At 41.9% G+C, this 20,717-nt stretch overlaps 1 protein-coding gene across 2 annotated transcripts in view; it reads left to right on the top strand.

Moving 5' to 3' along the window:
* The window catches only part of GAB2 (GRB2 associated binding protein 2), a 200,819-nt gene that overhangs the window by 163,976 nt on the left and 16,126 nt on the right, over nucleotides 1–20,717 (top strand). For both annotated transcript variants that reach the window (XM_033204327.1, XM_033204328.1), the window contains exon 3: nucleotides 414–657. In XM_033204327.1, coding sequence (XP_033060218.1) covers nucleotides 414–657 — 244 coding nt within the window. The remainder of the gene's footprint in view (nucleotides 1–413; nucleotides 658–20,717) is intronic.

Below are 20,717 nucleotides of genomic sequence, written 5' to 3'. Positions count from 1 at the left end.
CATCCATGTTGCTGCAAAAGACATGATTTCATCCTTTGATGACAGCAGGAGCCACCAAAGAGTGGGAAGGTGGTAGTACACATTGCTCTAGAGGCAGACCTTGCCTGAGGGTCAGGGTCACACTCCTAGACAACAGGTAGCCGTACTTCCTGGAAGTGGGGCAGATATGGCCCAGATTGTGATAGGAAGTCACCTCCAGGCTACCCCAGAAGCAGTACAGAGGTACAGAGGATCTCTTCTTTAACCAAGATGGCCAGGAGGGCAGCAAGGGGTAGGTTTGTGAGAGGGAGAGAATGCTACTCCTGGATTATTGCCTCTGCTCTTACTCTTTTTTCTTCCTCTGACAACTCACTTTGGGATAAGGATACATTTCCTTCTTTTTTTATTCACAGAGCTATTTCTCCTTTTTACAGACACCCTGAGAAACGTTTCCTCAGCTGGTCATGGCCCCCGCTCTTCTCCAGCTGAGCTCAGCAGCTCTAGCCAGCACCTTCTCCGAGAGCGCAAGTCCTCAGCCCCATCACACTCCAGCCAGCCAACTCTGTTCACGTTTGAACCCCCTGTGTCAAACCACATGCAGCCCGCCTTGTCCACCAGTGCACCTCAGGAGTATCTCTACTTGCACCAGTGCATAAGCCGAAGAGCAGAAAATGCAAGGTAGGAGGCTGCCACAGCCATTAGGTGGGTTAGTGACTGCTCACAGGGCCTAGTACTTTTCAGTCCCTGCTTTTTTAATTTTAAAGACAAGCAAAACATTATATCGTTTCAGGTAAACAAACACATCTATGACAAAACATAATTTTTTGCTTCTGTAGCCTTTATATTTTATTGGCATCATCTGTATTGCTACACAGTGATTACTGGGTTCCAGAGAAACCTCCCATTATCAAAAATAATGCTATAAAAAATGTCGTTTGATTTGGAGGCAGGGGTGAAAGCATTAGGGGACAGAGTTTCCGAATTGCAAAAAAAACAGTAAATTTACTTGTTGGCCTTAAAAGTATAGCTATAAAACCATAACATTGTTGAACAAATCCATACCTTGCTTTTGCTCTAGAACTGCACTGTTCTGTATGGTAGCTACTACCTGCATATGTCTACATAAATTTAAATTAATTAAAATGAAATAAAATGTAAAATTCAGTTCCTCAATTGTACTAGCCACATTTCAAGTCCTCAGTAGCCACATATGTCTAGGGGCTACTGTACCAGACAGCACAGATATAGAAAATTTCCATCATAACAAAGTTATAGAGCAATGGCTCCCTGCTCTAGGATAATGGTCTTTTGTTTTTCTGACATCATCAGCTCTTTCACAGGTGCAGAACCTGTACATATATTTATTATGTTTTATTCCCATTGTTAGGGTAAGCAAAAGTGCAGAGCCGATAGGCTTTGCCAGACCTAATTCCCAATTGCTACCATAGCCAGCAGATTACAAATCACATTTTAATTAACTTACAAGATCTAATTCATGATTCATGTTATGACAAGGCAAATAGAGAAATAGCTGTACTAACGTATTACTTGATTTTGTCCTTGAGAATATTTTCATACACATCTCATTTGAACCAATCAACACACTGAGACATAGCCAGTGTACAAAATTTATCTCCATTTTACAGATGAAGAAACTGAGACTCACAACTAATAAATAACAGAGGTTGGGTTAGAACCCAGGTCTTCTTGTTTCTGGTCCTGTACTCTTTTCTCTACACTATGCTACCCTACTTTTGTTTTTCTGAGTCATCTGCTGTCACACAGAAGAGGCCCCAAAACTCATTCTTAAGGCTGCCTCAGATACCCATTTTCATGAAGCAACATGGTTGATTTGTTTGTGAACTTTCACTAGTTCAACTTCCATCAACTTATACATGAAGAGCTGAGTCCTAAAAAGATAGAGTGAGTTAATCAAAGTCACTGAACTCTAGTTAGTGGCATAACTGTAAAAATAGTACCTGATTCTCCCGAATCACTGACCAGAGATAGGCAGTGTGGTATAATGGAAAGCATGTTCAGGCTTTGGAGTCAGTCGGATATGGGTTCAAATTCAGGTTCTTCCACTTTCTTTGTGATCTTGGACCAATTATTTAACCTAATTAACCCTCAATATTCTTACCTTCACAATGGAAATAACTAATTCAAAGGCTTACTAATGAGTGTAAAAATGATAAAACATACATAAAATAGTAGTATAGAGTAAATACATTTTACCTGTTCTTCTTATGCCCCGTCCTCTTCTACTACATATACAACTGCCTAGGAGCAGAGAATGTGAGGTCTTAAAATCATAGTTGTAGTGAAAGGCAAAGTACTTCACTATAGTGCCTTGCAGACTTAAACATGCATATGAAATACCTGAAGACCTTGTTGAAATACTCTGATTCAGTAAGCCTGGCCTATGTCCTGGGATCCTGCCTTTCTGATAAACTCCAGATGATACCAGTGCGGCTTGTCTACAGCTCACCCTTTAAGTAGAAGGATTTATATAGTATTAACAGTTGCCACCACCATCACTCCAGTGATGCTGCTGACGCATCAGAGAACAAACATAGAAACATCTCTGCTTGAATTAGCCGTTAGGGCTAATCTTTGCCCCGCCACCTCCTCTGTGAAATCTCTATTAATCTTCTTACCTGGATGGAATTCACTTTTTCTGTGAATCGCCACAGCAGTTTTTTATTCTCTCTCTCTCACAGCATTTGAAACATTCTGCCTTGTAGTATGGATTTTTATACTAATACATTATTATTTGAAGATGGAGCTCACAGTAGGTGCATAATAAAATCTGTGTTGTAGAGGGATAACCTAGTAGAAGAGATAGAACTTTCTGCAGCTGAGGAAGTCACATTGTTGTAGGCCTTTGACCAAGCCATGTTCTTCTCTGTGTTGGTTTTCACTTGTGTGGATGAGGGAATGATAGGGTAATGAGCAGGATCTCAGGGAGATTTTTGGAGAAAAAAAGTTTGAATAATGTTTGCAGAATTCCAACTTAAGGGTAGGAAGGAAGCTTTCTTAAATCCAGAAAGACTATGTATTTTCTTGTAGTAGTGGAGTAGCTTGCCTCATGCTAAACCTACTGTAGTAATTATAAACTCTGGACAAAATATTAAAAAATAACTTTTAAGGCCCCGAAGAGCAATTTAAAAAGGCAGAAACTGCAAGAGATCTGACTCTTGAAAGAAGTGAAATTCAGTTTACATAGCTTTTCCTATGATGTTCCAATAACATATCATCCAGAATATTCAGTATACAATGATAAAATGCCAGATATATGAAAAACCGTATACCTTAACCCATAGTTAAGAGAACTCGATATCTAGAAAGAGATCAAAATAAACCCAGCTTTTGGACCCAGCCTACCAGACTTTAAAATAACTACATTGATTTTTTAATCTATGGGGGTAATGAATGGATATAATAGGTGAAGAGATGGTGGATTTTAGGATGGATATAGAAACTGAAAAAGATTGGGGAGTTCCAGTTCCACTATGGTGGCAGAAGCCACCACAGGCTTTCCTTCCCACTGATTACAACTAAAAACTCTGGACAAAATCTAAAGTGCAATGCCCAAAGACTCTGAAAAGTAAATGAAAGGAGACAGATTGTAAAGGGGAGAAAAACTTGTAGAAGTGACTACACAGAGGTAAACTTTTTGTCTCTCATGGATTTGCCTCCAGGTTGGGCCCCATCACAAAGTAGCACAGTGGAACAAATGACTAAAATGTCATAAAAACCCCATCTTTCTGAGTAGGGGAACCAGAAGAGGAGCCCCATTGGGGCTGGAAGGAGCAAGTATTCCAGAATGAAGAGAGCTGGAGAAGGGATCTTCTAATTCTGGGAATGAAACTACGTGAGTCTTAGGATCACCTTGGGCTACACGTGTGGGACAGACCCAATCGAGTGCAACAAAGTCTATGTGAACTGAATGAAGATTTGAACTACCATACACAGGAGGAGAGACAGAACTTGCGGTCTGAACCTAACCAGGTTGATTTCCTATAAAAATTTCACTTCTTGGCCAGGCGCAGTGGCTCATGCCTATAATTCTAGCACTTTGGGAGGCCGAGGTGGGCAGATCACCTGAGGTCAGGAGTTTGAGATCAGCATGGCCAACATGGTGAAACCCCATCTCTACCAAAAATACAGAAATTAGCTGGGCGTGGTGGTGGGCCCCTGTAATCCCAGCTACTCAGGAGGCTGAGGCAGGAGAATCGCTTGAACCCGGGAGGTGGAGGTTGCAGTGGGCCGAGATTGTGCCGCTGCACTCCAGCCTGGGTGACAGAGTGACACTCTGTCTCAAAACAAACAAAAAAAATCACTTCTCCATGGGATTATAACAGAACCCAGCATCTACACAACATAATGTTCATAGCCTTCAGGATCTGTAATCCACAATGTCTCTGCCTATTGAAAACCAGTAAAATATAACCCATTCTCAATGGAAGTCACAGGTACGAACCTCAAAATAACCCAGATGTTGGAATTTTCAGACACAGATTTCAAAGCTCCTATTAAAACAACATTCCATGTAATAAAGGAAAACATACTTGAAACTAATGGAAAGAAAAAACTCTCTGCTGCCGGGCACGGTGGCTCACACCTGTAATCCCAGCACTTTGGGAGGCCGAGGCGGGTGAATCATCTGAGGTCAGGAGATCGAGACCATCCTGGCTAACACAGTGAAACCCCGTCTCTACTAAAAATACAAAAAAATTAGCCAGGCGTGGTGGTGGGCGCCTGTAATCCCAGCTACTCAGGAGGCTGAGGCAGGAGAATCGCTTGAACCCGGGAGGCGGAGGTTGCAGCAAGCTGAGATCACACCATTGCACTCAGCCTGGGCGAGAAGAGCAAAACTCCATCTCAAAAAAAAGAAAAGAAAAGAAAAAAAACCCTCTGCCAACCAAGGAGTCCGTATTCCACAAAAGTATCACAAAAGTATACAGGAATGTAAACAAAATTAACACATTCTCAGATAGGAAAAATAAGAGCATTTCCAAGAGATCTCCTTTTAAAAACTGATAAGAAATTTCCTCAGCCTGAAGCAAGATGGTACTAGATGGAAACTTGAATCTTCAGGAATGAGGGAAGAGCAATAGAAATAATAAATACCTGCATAACTATGAAAGATTATTTTTCCCTTTTAACTTATTTAAAATATGTATAAGTGTTAAAAGCAAAACTCAAACAATGTCTAGTGAGGTTTTCCCCTGGTTTTCTTATGCTTTAGTATGAAGAGCTCCCTTTGCCATTTCTTGCCATGTGAGTGGCCTGGTGAGAAATTTTTCCAGGTTTCATTTATCTGGAAATTTCTTAATTTCACCTTCAGTTTTGAGAGAGATTTTGGTAGGTATAGAATTCCAGAATGACAGTTCTGTTTTCTTTCAGCATTTAAAGGATACCATTCTAGTCTTCTGACCTTCATTGTTTCTGATGAGAGATCAGCAGTTATTTTAATTTTTATTCTTCTGTATTTTCCTTCCTCTGAATGATTTTTTCTTTCAAAAAAATTGTAGTAAATACATAACATAAATATATCATCTTAACCATTTTTAAATGCACAGTTCAGTAAAGTACATTCATATTGTTATATAATCAATCTCCAGAAATCTTTTTATCTTACAAAACTGCAATTCTAACCATTCAACAACTCCCCATTTCCTCTTCCCTTAGGCCCTGAAAACCACCATTCTACTTTCTGTCTCTGTGAGTCTGACTTCTCTAGATGCCTTATATACATGGAATCATACTACATTTTCTTTGTCCATTTATCTGTTGATGACCACTTAGGTTGATTCCATTATCTTGGCTATTGTGACTCCTGATGCAATAAACATAGGGGTGCAAATAGCTCTTCAACATACTTACTTCCTTTCCTTCAGATATATATACCCAGTAATGGTATTGCTGGATCATAAGGTAGTTCTATTGTTAGTTTTTGGAGGAACTTTCACACTGTTTTCCATAATGAGTGTACTAATTTACATTCCCACCAACAGTGTGTAAGAGTTCCCTTTTCTCCACATCCTCACCAGCATCTGTTATTTTTCTTCTTGAAAACAGCCATCCCAACTGGGGTGAGATAATATCTCACTGTGGTTTTGATTTGCATTTCCCTGGTGATTAGTGATGGCGAACTTTTTTTTTTTTTTTAAATATACATGTTGGCTGGTTTTCTGTCTCAGTTTGAAATATATCTATTTTCAGCTAATTTGCCTCAACTGGATTATTTGTTTTTTTGCTGTTGAGTTGTTTGAGTTCCTTGTATATGCTGGATATCAACCTTCCATCAGATGAATAGCTTGCAGAGTGGCTTTCTCCCATTCAGTAGGTTGTCTCTTCACTCTGTCGATTGTTTCCCTTTGCTGTGCAGAAGATTTTTAGTTTAATATAGCCCCATTTATCTTTTTTTTTTTCTTTTGAGACAGAATCTCCCTCTGTCGTCCAGGCTGGAGTGCAATGGTGTGATCTTGGCTCACTGCAACCTCTGCCTCCCAGGGTCAAGTGATTCTCCTGGCTCAGCCTTTCGAGCAGCTGGGACCACAGTCATGTGCCACCATGCCTGGCCAATTTTTGTATTTTTAATAGAGACAAGATTTTACAATGTTGGCCAGGCTGGTCTCGAATTCCTGACCTCAAGGAATCTGCCCATCTTGGCCTCCTAAAGTGCTGGGATTACAGATATGAGCCACCACATCCAGCCATTTGTCTATGTTTTGTTTTTGATTGTGCTTCTGAGGTCTTAGCTGGGCCCTTTTTTGTTTTTGCTTTTGACGGGAGATTGTTTTTGCAAATTCCGTCTCATTACTCATAATTAGTCTGTTCAGATTTTCTATTTCTTTTTGGTTCAATCTTGGTAAGCTGTGTTTGTCCAGGAGTTTATCCATTTCTGTTAGGATTTCTAATTTGTTGGTGTATAGTTCATAATCACCTTTTTTTTTTTTTTTTTTTTCTGAGACGGTGTCTTGCTCTGTCTCCCAGGCTGGAGTACAGTGGTGTGATCTCGGCTTACTCCTACCTCAGCCTCCCGAGTAGCTGGGAGTACAGGCACGTGCCACCACACCCGGCTAAATTTTTTTGTATTTTTAGTATGGATGGGGCTTCACCATGTTAGCCAGGATGGTCTCGATCTCCTGACCTCATGATCCGCCCGCCTCGGCCTCCCAAAGTGCTGGGATTACAGGCCTGAGCCACTGTGCCTGGCCCATAATCATCTTTAATGATCCTTTGCATTGCTGTGCTATTAGTTATTATTCTGTGCATTAGCTATTATGATGTCTCCTTTTTCTTTTTTATTTTATTCATTTACTTCTTTATTTTGAGACAGAGTCTCACTGTGTCGCCCAGGCTGGTGTGCAACTGCATGATTTTGGCTCACTACAACCTCTACCTCCTGGGTTCAAGTGATTCTAATGCCTCAGCCTCCCAGGTGGTTGGGACTACAGGCGCCCATCACCACTCCCGGCAAATTTTTCTGTTTTTAGTAGAGACAAAGTTTTGCCATGTTGGCCAGGCTGCTCTCTAACTCCTGACCTCAAGGAATCTACTTGCCTCAGCCTCCCAAAGTGCTGAGATTACAGGCGTGAGTCACCATGCCCAGCGTTTTGTTTTTGTTTTTTTTTTGGAGGGGGGGGACAGAGTCTCACTCTATCCCCTACACTGGAGAGTGCAGTGGTGCGATTTCAGCTCACTGCAACCTCTGCCTCTTAGGTTCAAGCAATTTTCATGCCTCAGCCACTTGAGTAGCTGGGATTACAGGCGTGTGCCACCACACCCACTAATATTTATATTTTTAGTAGAGACGGAGTTTCACCATGTTGGCCAGATCAGTAAACTCCTGATCTCAAGTGATCTGCCCGCCTCAGCCTCCCAAAGTACTGGGATTATAGGCATGAGCCATGGCACCCAGCCTCATTTTCTATTTATTTGGATCTTTTCCCTTTTTTTCTTGGTTAGTCTAGCTACTGATTTGATTTTGTTTATTCTTTGAAAAAATTAACTTCATTTGGTTGATCTTTTGTATCTTTTGTCTCAATTTTATTTCTACTCTGATCTTTTTTTCCCCTTTTACTAATTTTGGGTTTGGTTCTTGTTTTTCTGTTTCCTTGAAATGCATCATTAGGGTGTTTATTTGAAAATTTTCTACTTTTTTAATATTAGCATTTATTGCCATAAACTTCTCTATTAATACTGCTTTTGCTATATTCCATAGGCTTTGGTATTTATCCATTTCTTTTTTTTTTGAGGTGGAGTCTCGCTCTGTCGCCCAGACTGGAGTGCAGTGGCGCAATCTCGGCTCACTGCAAGCTCCGCCTCCCGGGTTCACGCCATTCTCCTGCCTCAGCCTCCCGAGTAGCTGGGACTACAGGCACCCGCCACCTCGCCCGGCTAGTTTTTTGTATTTTTAGTAGAGACGGGGTTTCACCATGTTAGCCAGGATGGTCTCGATCTCCTGACCTCGTGATCCGCCCGTCTCGGCCTCCCAAAGTGCTGGGATTACAGGCTTGAGCCACCGCGCCCGGCCGGTATTTATCCATTTCTATTGTGTTTCTATTTTCATTTGTTTCCAGGCATTTCTAAATTTCATTCTTTTTTTAAATTTTTATATTTTATTTAATTTTTTTTTTAAGACGGAGTCTCGCTCTGTCACCCAGGCTAGAGTGCAGTCGTGCGATCTCGGCTCACTGCAAGCTCTGCCTCCCAGGTTCATGCCATTCTCCTGCCTCAGCCTCCCGAGTAGCTGGGACTACAGGTGCCCGCCGCCACACCTGGCTAATTTTTTGTATGTTTAGTAGAGACGAGATTTCACCATGTTAGCCAGGATGGTCTTGATCTCCTGACCTCGTGATCCCCCCACCTCAGCCTCCCAAAGTGCTGGGGTTACAGGTGTGAGCCACTGCGCCCGGCTCTAAATTTCATTCTTAATTTTTTCATTGACCCATTAAATCATTCAGGAACATGTTGTTTAATTTTCCATGTATTTGTACAGTTTTGAAAGTTCCTCTTGTTATTGGTTTCTAGTTTTATTCCATTGTGGTTAGAAAAGATGCTTGATGTAATATCAATTATTTTAAAATCTCTTGGCCTAACATTAGGTCGGTCCTAGAGAATGTCACATGTGCTAATGAGGAGAATTACACTTTGCAGCTGTTGGATGAAATGTTCTGTTAGGTCCATTTGGTCTAAAGTGCAGTTTAAATCTAGTTGATTTTCTGTCTAGGTGACCTGTCCATGCTGAGAGTGAGGTGTTGAAGTCTCCAACTATGATTATATTAGAGTCTATCTCTCCCTGTAGATCTTAGTGGTGTTCCATAAGTCTTGCAGGTTTTCTTCACTCTTTTCATTCATATTCCCTTTTTTCCTTCTGGCTGGGTAATTTCAAACTCTACCTATCTTCAAGTTCAGATATTCTTTCTTCTAATTGATCAAGCTTGCTGTTGAAGCTCTCCATTGTGTTTTTTATTTCATTCATTGAATTCTTCAGCTGCAAGATTTCTGGTTTTTTTTTTTTTTTCTTTGCTGAATTTTTTGTTCATATTGTGAATTTTTTTCCCTGATTTCTTTGAATTGTGTGTATTTTCTTGTACCTCATTGAGTTTTCTTAAGGTCATTATTTTGAATTCCCTTTCTGTAATTTGTTCATCTCCTTTTCAATGGGCTCTGTTGCTAGCCAGGATTACTAGCCAGAGTTCCTTTGGTGCTTTTTTGGTGTTATAGTTCCTTCATTTTTTGTGTTTCTTGTGTCTTCATGTTAAGTGTCCATGCTTCTGGTGGAAAGATGACCTCTTCCAGACTTTCTAGAGTGGATTTCTTAAAGACTTTCACCTGCAGTTGGGTTTTAGTGTTCCAGTTGAGAAGGATATGATGACTGTGTTTCCACATAGGTGCAATGGTATAGTCTCCATGCAGCTTCTTTGCCTATGTTCAACATCAACAATAACTGAGTGCCTCAGTGGCCTAGACTGTAGAAGTCTGTGCAGCAGCAGTGGTGGCATAGGTTGCTAATGTCCTTAGCATCAAGGACTTTTTGGGTCTTTCTGTTCTCATTTTCCCCACAATGAGGAGACTTAGCCAGGGGGATCCCTCTTGGTGTCAGGTCTGGCATGGCCTACAAGTAGCTGCAGCAGTGCTAGGTTCTAGGTACTGGTGCTTAGAGCTTATGTGGTGTTGGGTTTCTAAGCTCAGGGTCTCATGAACCTGTTGTGGCAGCTGGGTCTTGGGGTGCCAAGGTTGGATGTGGACTGCCCACTGGGCCAGGATCTATGACTCTGTTGAACCCTCTAGCAGCTCAGGCTCAGGGGCCAGCTGTGATTCTACCCCTGGTAGGCAGAGCACAGCACTGGCCTCACCCTGGGTAAGAAGGGATGTTCTGGAGGTTTAGTTTCAGGGAGCAGGGTACAACTAGAATTTGGGAACCTGAGTGAATAAGGCTCAGTGGCAACTTGGGTCCCAGGGGATGATACACCATGTAGCAGTGACTCTGGACCCTCGTTAGGCTTAGCAAGTACCTGGGAATGGCACAGTACAGCTGTCTTTTGGGCTATAGAGGGGCAGGGAACAGCACAGCAATTACACTACTCCCCAGGGAGAGGAGTATCTCAACAGCTCAGACTCTAGAGGACTAGTGTAGCTCCAGGAAAGCAAGGCACTAGAGTTGTTTGGCCTTAGGGCAGGGTGTCTCAGCTCAGGCACTGCTCTCTTTCCCTGAGACACAGGGTCCTATATCAGCTCAGCCTTGGAATGCACCACCTCTCAGCTCAGCTAGGGCACCCATTCCCCAGGGGACAATGTGCTACTTCAGCTCAGGCCCGGGAGGGTGTGACTGTTCTGAGTAGACCAGGCATCCTTTCCCTGGAATGCAGGGTACCATATCGTTTTAGGTACTGGGGTACCTGACTCTAAGGAGCCAGTGCACTGTTTCCTAGGATGCAGCCACTGGTTTCAGCTTAGGCACTGTGGAGGCATGACTGTTCTGAGCAGCCAAGATACTCTTTTCCTAGAAGAGCGTGTACTGCTTCAGCTCTGGCCCAAGGGAGCGGGGAGAGGGGTAGGTGGATTAGCTTTACTTCTGCTTGACCCCACTGGGAAGGGTGTAACAACTGCTCATAGCTCAGCTTTGAAATGTTGGGCCACTGGGCTAGCGATGGCTCAGCCGCAGCTTAGCCTCAGGAATGAAAGGGAGCCATGGATATTCACTCCTGAAGCAAGACACACTCCAGCCATGGTTCCAATTCCAAGATGGCATAGCATAGTAGCCACACGGAACACAGCTATGTGGACCCTAGGCAACTCCCTTCACTGGACTTAGTGCCTATGAGGACTTCCGGGGACTCCAGTGGTGAGGTCTGAGATGTCCAAGGTGTTGATGGCAGTTGCCATGATCCTCTTGCCTACCTTCTCACCAAAAGAAGTTCGTCCTGGTTCCAAGCTGATCTTCAATGGAGTGGTAAAGGCCTAGTGTGTTTCCTCTGGTTCTCCGTGTGACCATCCCAAGTTTCTGTGCTCACTGAATTTCTGTTACTTCTCTCATGCATTCTGGGGCTCTCCCTCTGTTACTTTTACTAAAATGTAATTGTTCAGGAGGCCGGGTGTGGTGGCTCATGCCTGTAATCCCAGTACTTTGGGAGGCCGAGGCAGGTGGATCACGATGTCAGGAGTTCGAGACCAGCCTGACCAACATGGTGAAACCCTGTCTCTACTAAAAATACAAAATTTAGCAGGGCGTGGTGGCGTGCGCCTGTAATCCCAGCTACTCAGGAGGCTGAGGCAGGAGAATTGCTTGAAACCGGGAAGTGGAGGTTGCAGTGAACTGAGATCGCGCCATTGCACTCCAGCCTGGGCGAAAGTGCAAGACTCCATCTCAAAAAAATTAATTTAATTTAATTTAATTTAAAAATGTAGCTGTTTATTCATTGATCTGTCTTTGTGAGGGGGACAAGCAGTAGGGGTTTCTTGTTGGCCATTTTGCTAGCATCACTTCCTTTTGTTTTTTTTCTTAATAGAAATGGGTGCAATGTGGTATCTCATCATGGTTTTGATTTGCAGTTCCCTAATGATTAGTGGCGTTGAGCAACTTTTCATGTGTGTGTTGGCCATTTGTGTATCGTCTTTGGATAAATGTATATTCCAAGTCTTGTCCATTTTTTAATCAGGTTGATTGTTGTTGTTGAGTTGTTGGAGTTCTTTACCTCTTCTGGATATTAAACCCTTGCCAGATATATGACTTGCAAATGTTTCTCCCATAGATGGACTTTTTACTTTGCTGATACGTTCTTTGAAACACAGATATTTTAATTCTCATGTTCAATTTATGCATTTTTACTTTTGTTACCTGTGCTTTTGGTGTCATATTCAGGAAATCACTGTCAAATCCAATGTTATGAAGCTTTTCTTCTGTGTTTTCTTCTAAGAGATTTATAGTTGTAGCTCTTACATTTAGGTCTTTGATCCATTTTGAGTTAGTTTTTATATCTGTTTTAAGGTAAAGGTCCAAAAACTTTGTTCTTGTGGGTTGACTTAGTTTTCTAGTTCTATGTGTTGCTATTTTTTTAATCTAGCAAACTTTGCACCAGTATTTCTTCGATTTTTTTTTTTTTTTTTAAGAGACAGGGTCTCACTCTGGCACCTAGGCTGGAGTACATAGCTCACTGCAGCCTCAAACTCCTGGGCTTGAGATCTTCCTGCCTCAGCCTCCCAAGTAGCTGAGACTACAGGCATATGCCGCCATACTTGATTAATTTTTGTAGAGATATGGTCCCACTATGTTGTCCAGGCTGGTCCCAAACTCCTGGCCTCGAGCAGTCCTCCCACATCAGCCTCCCAAAGTGCTGGGATGAGCCACCACACCTGGCCTCTTCAAATCTTTTTCTGCCACATTTTCTTTTTTTTTTTTTCTCCTCAACTTGTAAGTTGCAGGGTACATGTGCAGGATGTGCAGGTTTGTGACATAGGTAAACATGTGCCATGGTAGTTCACTGCACAGATCAACCCATCACCTAGGTATTAAGCCCAGCATGTATTAGCTATTCTTCCTGTTCTCCCTCCCTCTGCCCACCTAACAGGCCCCAGTGTGTATTATCCACCCACCCCCAGGTGTCCATGTGTTCTCATTGTTCAGCTCCCACTTATAAGTGAGAACATGCAGTGCTTGGTTTTCTGTTCCTGTGTTAGTTTGCTGAGGATAACAGCTTCCAGCTCCATCCATGTCCCTGCAAAGGACATGATCTCATTCCTTTTTATGGCTGCGTAGTATTCCATGGTATATATGTACCACATTTTCTTGATCCAGTCTATCACTGATGGGCATTCCTTCTGAGACTTCAGTTATTCATATGCTAGACCACTTGATACTGACCCAACAATCACTTACATTCTCTTTTTTTCCCCAATCTTTTTCTCTCTTTCTCTGCTCAGTTAAGATGATTTTTAAACTGATTTTTCAATTTTACTTTTCCCCACCCTTTTTTTTCCCCCACAATTTTTTTTTTTTTTTTTTTTTTTGAGACAGAGTCTCACTCTGTCGCCGGGGCTGGAGTGCAGTGGCCGGATCTCAGCTCACTGCAAGCTCCGCCTCCCAGGTTCACGCCATTCTCCTGCCTCAGCCTCCCGAGTAGCTGGGACTACAGGCGCCCGCCACCTCGCCCAACTAGTTTTTTGTATTTTTTAGTAGAGACGGGGTTTCACAATGTTAGCCAGGATGGTCTCGATCTCCTGACCTCGTGATCCGCCCGTCTTGGCCTCCCAAAGTGCTGGGATTACAGGCTTGAGCCACCGCGCCTGGCCTCCCCACAGGTTTTTAGGAAGAAACTGAAGTACAGTCGTTGGCATTTATATAAAGTTTCTTCATGCCTCTTTGTAATCCATCCTTCCCTTACCTCATTCCTAGAGAACCAGTAACAGTCTTTCCATCACTACAGATTAATTTGCATTTTCTAGAATTTTACATAGATGGAATCATATTGTATGTACTAGTTTTCCTGACTTCTTTCATTCCGCAAAATGCTTTTGGGATTCATCCATGTTTTTCCATGTGTCATTAGTTTGTTCCTTTTTATTGCTCAGTAGTACAGTGTATCTTTATATCACAATTCACTTTTCCATTCACATGATGATAAGCATTTAGATTGTTTCCAGTTTTGGCTGTTACAAATTAAGACCCATTTATTCTTAAACAGTAATGAGCAAATCTTTGTAGGACCATTTGTTTTTATTTCTCTTGAGCAAATACCTAGAAAACTATGCCCAGATGGTTTTACTGGTAAATTCTACCAAGCATTCGAAGATAACACAAATCTTACCCATAGTCATTCAGAAAACATAGGAGGAGGGGATTCTTTCACAGCTCATTTTATGAGACCAGCATAACCCTACTATCGAAATCTGGCAAAGATGACAGGAAATAAAATTAGAGAGCAATATCCCCCATGAATAATAAATAGAAATGCTCTTTAAAAACAAAGGATTAGCAGTCAAATCCAACTAAATACGTATGTGTGTATATCTATATGTGTCTGTTAAGGACAATATATGTATATTAGGGAATATGCATGTGTGTATTCACATTAGGGGTAAGACATCGTGACAAAGTAGTGTTTATCCCATGAGTGTAAGGTTGGTTTGACTTCAAAAAAAAACCAACCAATGTAATTCATTACATTAAGAGAATGAAGGAGAAAAATAATATAATCATAACCTCAATAGATGCAGAGGAAGCATTTGACAACTCAATACTTCATTGGAAAAAAAGTATTTCTTAGCAAACGATGAATCCAGGAGAACTTCTTTAAACTGATAAAGGACTTCTAAGGAACCCTATAACTAAGATCATGCCTAATGGAGAAATATTGAACATAATGCCCTAAGATTGAAAACAAGGAGAAAGCACCTGTTCTTACCACTTCTATGTAACATTGTACTGGAGATCCTAGTCAGTTCCATGGAGGAAGAAAAAGAAATAAGAGTCCTGGTGTGGTGGCTCATGCCTGTAATCCCAACACTTCGGATGCTGAGGCAGGTAGGTAACTGGAGCTCAAGAGTTCAAGACCAGCCTGAGCAACATGGCGAAAACCTGTCTCTGTTTTAACAACAACAACAAAAAATTTTTAAGTGAATTTAGCAAGGTCACAAGATAAAAAGGTTTTTTTGCAAAAATTAAGTTTTACAGTATGCAGCAAACAATTGGGGAAATGAAACAATTTTAATTATTTATAGAATGGAACCGGAAAACGTGGAATACTTGGGAATAAATTTAACAACAAACATGCAAGACTTCACTGAAAACTATCAAATGTTGCTGATAGAAATTAAAGACCTAAATATGGAGAGTGATGTACACTAGTTATGAACTAGAAAATTCAATATTATTTAGGTGACAGTTTTTCTCAGATTGTTCTGTAGGTTCAACACAATCCAAATAAAAATCCCAGTCTCGGGTATGTCTTTATCAGCAGCATGAAAACGGATTAATACAGTAAATTGGTACCAGTAGAGTGAGGCGTTGTTGAAAAGATATCGAGGCCGGGCGCGGTGGCTCAAGCCTGTAATCCCAGCACTTTGGGAGGCCGAGACGGGCGGATCACGAGGTCAGGAGATCGAGACCATCCTGGCTAACATGGTGAAACCCCGTCTCTACTAAAAAATACAAAACTAGCCGGGCGAGGTGGCGGGCGCCTGTAGTCCCAGCTACTCGGGAGGCTGAGGCAGGAGAATGGCGTGAATCCGGGAGGCGGAGCTTGCAGTGAGCTGAGATCCGGCCACTGCACTCCAGCCCGGGCAACAGAGCGAGACTCCATCTCAAAAAAAAAAAAAGAAAAGAAAAGATATCGAAAATGTGGAAGCGACTTTGGAACTGGGTAACAGGCAGAGGTTGGAACAGTCAGGAGGGCTCAGAAGAAGACAGGAAAATGTGGGAAAGTCTGGAACTTCCTAGAGACTTGTTGAATGGCTTTGACCAAAAGCCTGATAGCGATATGGACAATAAGGTCCAGGCTAAGGTGGTCTCAGATGGAGATGAGGAATTTGTTGGGAACTGGAGCAAAGGTGACTCTTGTTGTTTTAGCAAAGAGACTGGCGGCATTTTGCCCCTGCCCTAGAGATTTGTGGAACTTTGAAGGAGAGATGATTTAGGGTATCTGGTGGAAGAAATTTTTAAGCAGCAAAGCATTCAAGAGGTGACTTGGATACGTTAAAGGCATTCAATTTTATAAGGGAAGCACAGCATACATGTTCGGAAAATTTGCCACCTGATGATGTGATAGAAAAGAAACACCCAGCCGGGCGCCGTGGCTCACTCCTGTAATCCCAGCACTTTGGGAGGCCGAGGTGGGCGGATCACAAGGTCAGGAGATCGAGACCATCCTGGCTAACACGGTGAAACCCCGTCTCTACTAAAAATACAAAAAATTAGCTGGGCGTGGTGGTGGGCGCCTGTAGTCCCATCTAATCGGGAGGCTGAGGCAGGAGAATGGCGTGAACCTGCGAGGCGGAGCTTGCAGTGAGCGGAGATCGCTGCCACTGCACTGTAGTCTAGGCAACAGAGTGAGACTCCGTCTCAAAAAGAAAAGAAAAACCCATTTTCTGGGGAGAAAAGCTGGCTGCAGAAATTTGCATAAGTAGCAAGGAGCCTAATATTAATCTCCAAGACCATGGGGAAAATGTCTCCAGGACATGTCAGAGACCTTCATGGCAGCCCCTTCCAGAGGCTGGGGAGGAAAAAGTCTGTTGCTCTGTCTCCCAGGCTAGAATGCAGTGGCACAATCTCGGCTCACTGCAACCTCCGCCTCCCGAGTTCAAGCAGTTCTCCTGCCTCAGCCTCTTGAGTAGCTGGGATTAAGGCGCGTGCCACCACCACTCTCAGCTAATTTTTGTATTTTTAGTAGAGATGGGGTTTCACCATGTTGGCCAAGCAACCAAAGAAATTTTTAAAAGAACAACAATAAAGTCAGGATTTATACTACTTGATTTCAAGACTTCCTGTCAAACTGTAGTAAGAGATACAAGATAATGTTGTATTGGTGAAAGGATAAAAACCTATAGATCACTAGAAGAAATTAGCAAGTCCAGGAGAGAGATATATATAAATACATTTATGTGTATAAATATTTGAAATGCATGTATAAATATACATATTTTAAATATATAAATATATAAAGAATTATTAAAAATATATAATATATAGGTGCCAATGGAGAAAGGAAAAAGCTTTTCTGCAAATGATGCTGAAACAGCTTGACATTCATATAGGAATAATAAAAAAAGAACAGCAACCCTTACTTTATATCACACCACTCACCCAAAAATTAAAATGTATCAGAGACATAAATGTAAAATCCAATACTACAAAACTTCTAGGCTGGGCGCAGTAGCTCACGCCTGTAATCCCAGCACTTTGGAAGACTGAGAAGGGCAGATTGCTTGAGCTCAGGAGTTGAAAACCAGCCTGGCTAACATGGCAAAACCCAGTCTCTACAGAAAATACAAAAAGTAGCCAGGCGTGTTCACATGTGCCTGCATTCCCAGCTACTGGGCAGGCTGTGGTGGGAGGATTGCTTGAGCCTGGCGGAGATCAAGACCGCAGGGAGCCAAGATCATTCCATTGCAGTCCAGCCTGAGTGACAGAATAAGACCCTGTATTTAAATAAAAAGAAAAGAAAAGAAACTTCTAGAGGAAAGCATCTCCATGATTTTGAGGTAAGCAAAGATTTTTATATAGGACACAAAAAGCAAGAATCATAAAAGAGAAAAAAAATGATAAAGTAGTCTTTATCAAAATTAAAACTTGTTCTTCAAGAGGCCTCTTTAAGAAAACAAAATGGGCTGGGTGTGGTGGCCCACGCCTGTAATCCCAGCACTTTGGGAGGCCGAGGCAGGCAGATCACTTGAGGCCAGGAGTTCGAGATCAGCCTGGGCAATGTGATGAAGCACCATGCTAAACCTCTGTTAAAAATACAAAAATTAGGCATGGATGTGCTCACCTCTATAGTCCCAGCTACTAGAGAGGCTAAGGCACGAGAATTGCTTGAACCCAGGAGGTGGAGGTTGCAGTGAGCCAAGATCGCACCACTGCACTCTAGCTTTGGCAACAGAGTAAGCGAGACTCCATCTCAAAAATAAAAAATAAAATAAAACAAGTCACAAAATGTGAGAAAATACTCAACACGCATATCTAACAAAGGATTTGTTTCTAGTCCATATAAAGAACTTTTACAACTCAATAAGAAGAGAACAATCCAATTTTTTTTTTAATGGGCAAAATATTTGAACAGATACTTCACCACAAAAAGATACAGAAATGTCCAATAACCACATGAATAAATGTTCAGTGATCTGGGAAATGCAATTACAATCTCAGTGAGATTCTGCTTTACCTCTGCTGGAAGGGCTAAAATAAAAATGGCTAACAGGCCAGACACAGTGGCTCATGCCTGTAATCCCAGCACTTTGGGAGGCCAAGGCAGGCGGATTGCTTCACCTCACAAGTTTGAGACGAGCTCAGGCAACATGGCGAAACCCCGTCTCTATCAAAAACAATCCAAACAAAAAAAAATTAGCCAAGCATGGTGGTGCATGCCTGTAGCTCCAGCTACTCAGAAGCCTGAAGTGGGAGGATGGCTTGAGCCCAGGATGCGCAGGTTGCAGTGAGCTGAGATCACACCACTGCACTCCAGCCTGGGCAATAGAGCCAGACCTCGTCTCAAAAAAAAAAAAAAAAAAAAAGGTTAACAGTGCCTGCCAAGTATTGGTAAGTATATGAATAGGCTTTAATCCTGTGTTTTCTCTAACATTCACGTTATATACTAGGTGCTCTGGAAAAAAGAAATGATGCTTTAAAGTTTACAAAGCACTTTTACATTGGGTACCTCATATGATCTTCAAAGTAATCCTATAAGGTTATTTTTGAGTAGGGAGTATAAAGTGAATCAGCCCATTCATCCCTGCATAGCATAGACTAGACATAACTATGTCTGATTGGATTACGGACGCTACTAATACCAGTCTTCTATCTCTTTTTTCATTTATGTGGGAACCTGATTATAAAGATACAGTAAATTAAGCACCTTAGAAATAAAACTGTGAATTATGTATTTATCATCACTTTTACTGCAATAATAGCCACTAGTTTTCCTTCAAGTACTAGATAATATGTATTCCTGCTAAAATAACTTCAGTTCTCAAAATGCAGGTCTTCCACTGAGCTAAAATAAGTAACTACTCAGAATAATATCTGTTGCCAATTGAAAGAGTTTTGAACTGGCAAAGTCAAATAGAGTTCTTTTTCTGTTTGAAGACAAATTGGTTTCACTGGACTTATTTTTGTCCTCCAGCTTTTGGGGCCTCATTCCAGATTCTAGCCAGTGTCTGTCTTCTTATTTCAAGAAGGCTATTAAACCTGTAACAGATAATACATTGATGTGAGTCACATGCCCTGAAAAGCCATAATTCTGGTGAGGGTTATGGGGAGTGAAATTTCATTGATGAGATTCCAGAATCATTGATCCTGCAGCAGTACTCTATAGAAAGATGGTGGGTAAATGGTAAAATTAGAAATGTCAATCGAGAGCTTACCCATCATTAATCTTTTCCACGTCTTCCCTAACTCATTCACCAGAGGCTTTGATTGACCAAAGGCAAAATATACAACTTTTCGTTCACATACACAGCTTTACTCTATAACCAGAGAGCCCTGTCAAAATTGGCTCAGAACTGCAGCCAGAAAGGTTTGCAATACAAAGATCACCTCATCTCAAAGATATGTGACACAGAGTTTTCTGAGTTTTCTTCTTTCACAGGAAGAATCCATTTGGAATGGGTCAAATGCAAGAGGATAGTTCAAATGACCTCTTAAACAATGACCAGTGACAGTTACAGAACTCTAAATGGTGGTTAATCTACTTACAAGCATTTTATATTAAGTTACTCTTAAATGGGAACATACTCATTGAAAATGAAAATAAGTCCTTCATCATTAGGGTTATTGGAGTCCAGTGGGATAGAAAAAAGCAAAATCATCATATAGTTTGGTATATAAAATTATATGAAAATGTGTGGAAAAACAAGTACAAAATGAAGTGGCTAGAAAAACTAGAAAACCATTTTTAAAAGCCAAGGGAAGGCCAGGCACGGTGGCTCATGTCTGTAATCCCAGCACTTTGGGAGGCCGAGGCGGGCACACCACGAAGTCAAGAGTTCGAGACCAGCCTGGCCAATATGGTGAAACCCCATCTCTACTAAAAATACAAAAATTAGCCAGGTGTAGTGGCACGCTTCTGTAATCACAGCTGCTACTTGGGAGGCTGAGGCAGGAGAATTGCTTGAACCCAGGAGGCAGAGGTGGCAGTAAGCCAAGATTGCATCACTGCACTCCAGCCTGGGAGACAGAGTGAGACTCCATCACCAACAACAACAACAAAAAAAAGCCAAGGGAGAGACTGTGTGATGCTGTGTGATGACAGTAGCCTCTCTAGCCTCTGGAGGAGCCATTGGCCAGGAATGGAAAGGAAAGGCACTTGGCACAGCTGACTCGAGGGAATATCTTCTCTCAAACTTCTTCTTGCCTCCGGGGAGCTCCCCTACATACTTGTGTTTGAGTATCTTCCTGTACCAACTCTGCCATTTACTGTTTTCCTCATCTGATAATGTGAAAAGTAAGAGGTGTGTCTCAGAACTATTAGGATGATTTAAAATGAGATCACATGCAATATGTATGGCATAGTATCTTG

This window comes from Trachypithecus francoisi, unplaced genomic scaffold, assembly GCF_009764315.1.
Source record: "Trachypithecus francoisi isolate TF-2019V2 unplaced genomic scaffold, Tfra_2.0 Lachesis_group8, whole genome shotgun sequence".
Taxonomy (NCBI): Eukaryota; Metazoa; Chordata; class Mammalia; order Primates; family Cercopithecidae; genus Trachypithecus; species Trachypithecus francoisi.
This window is presented reverse-complemented; position numbering and strand designations above follow the sequence as displayed.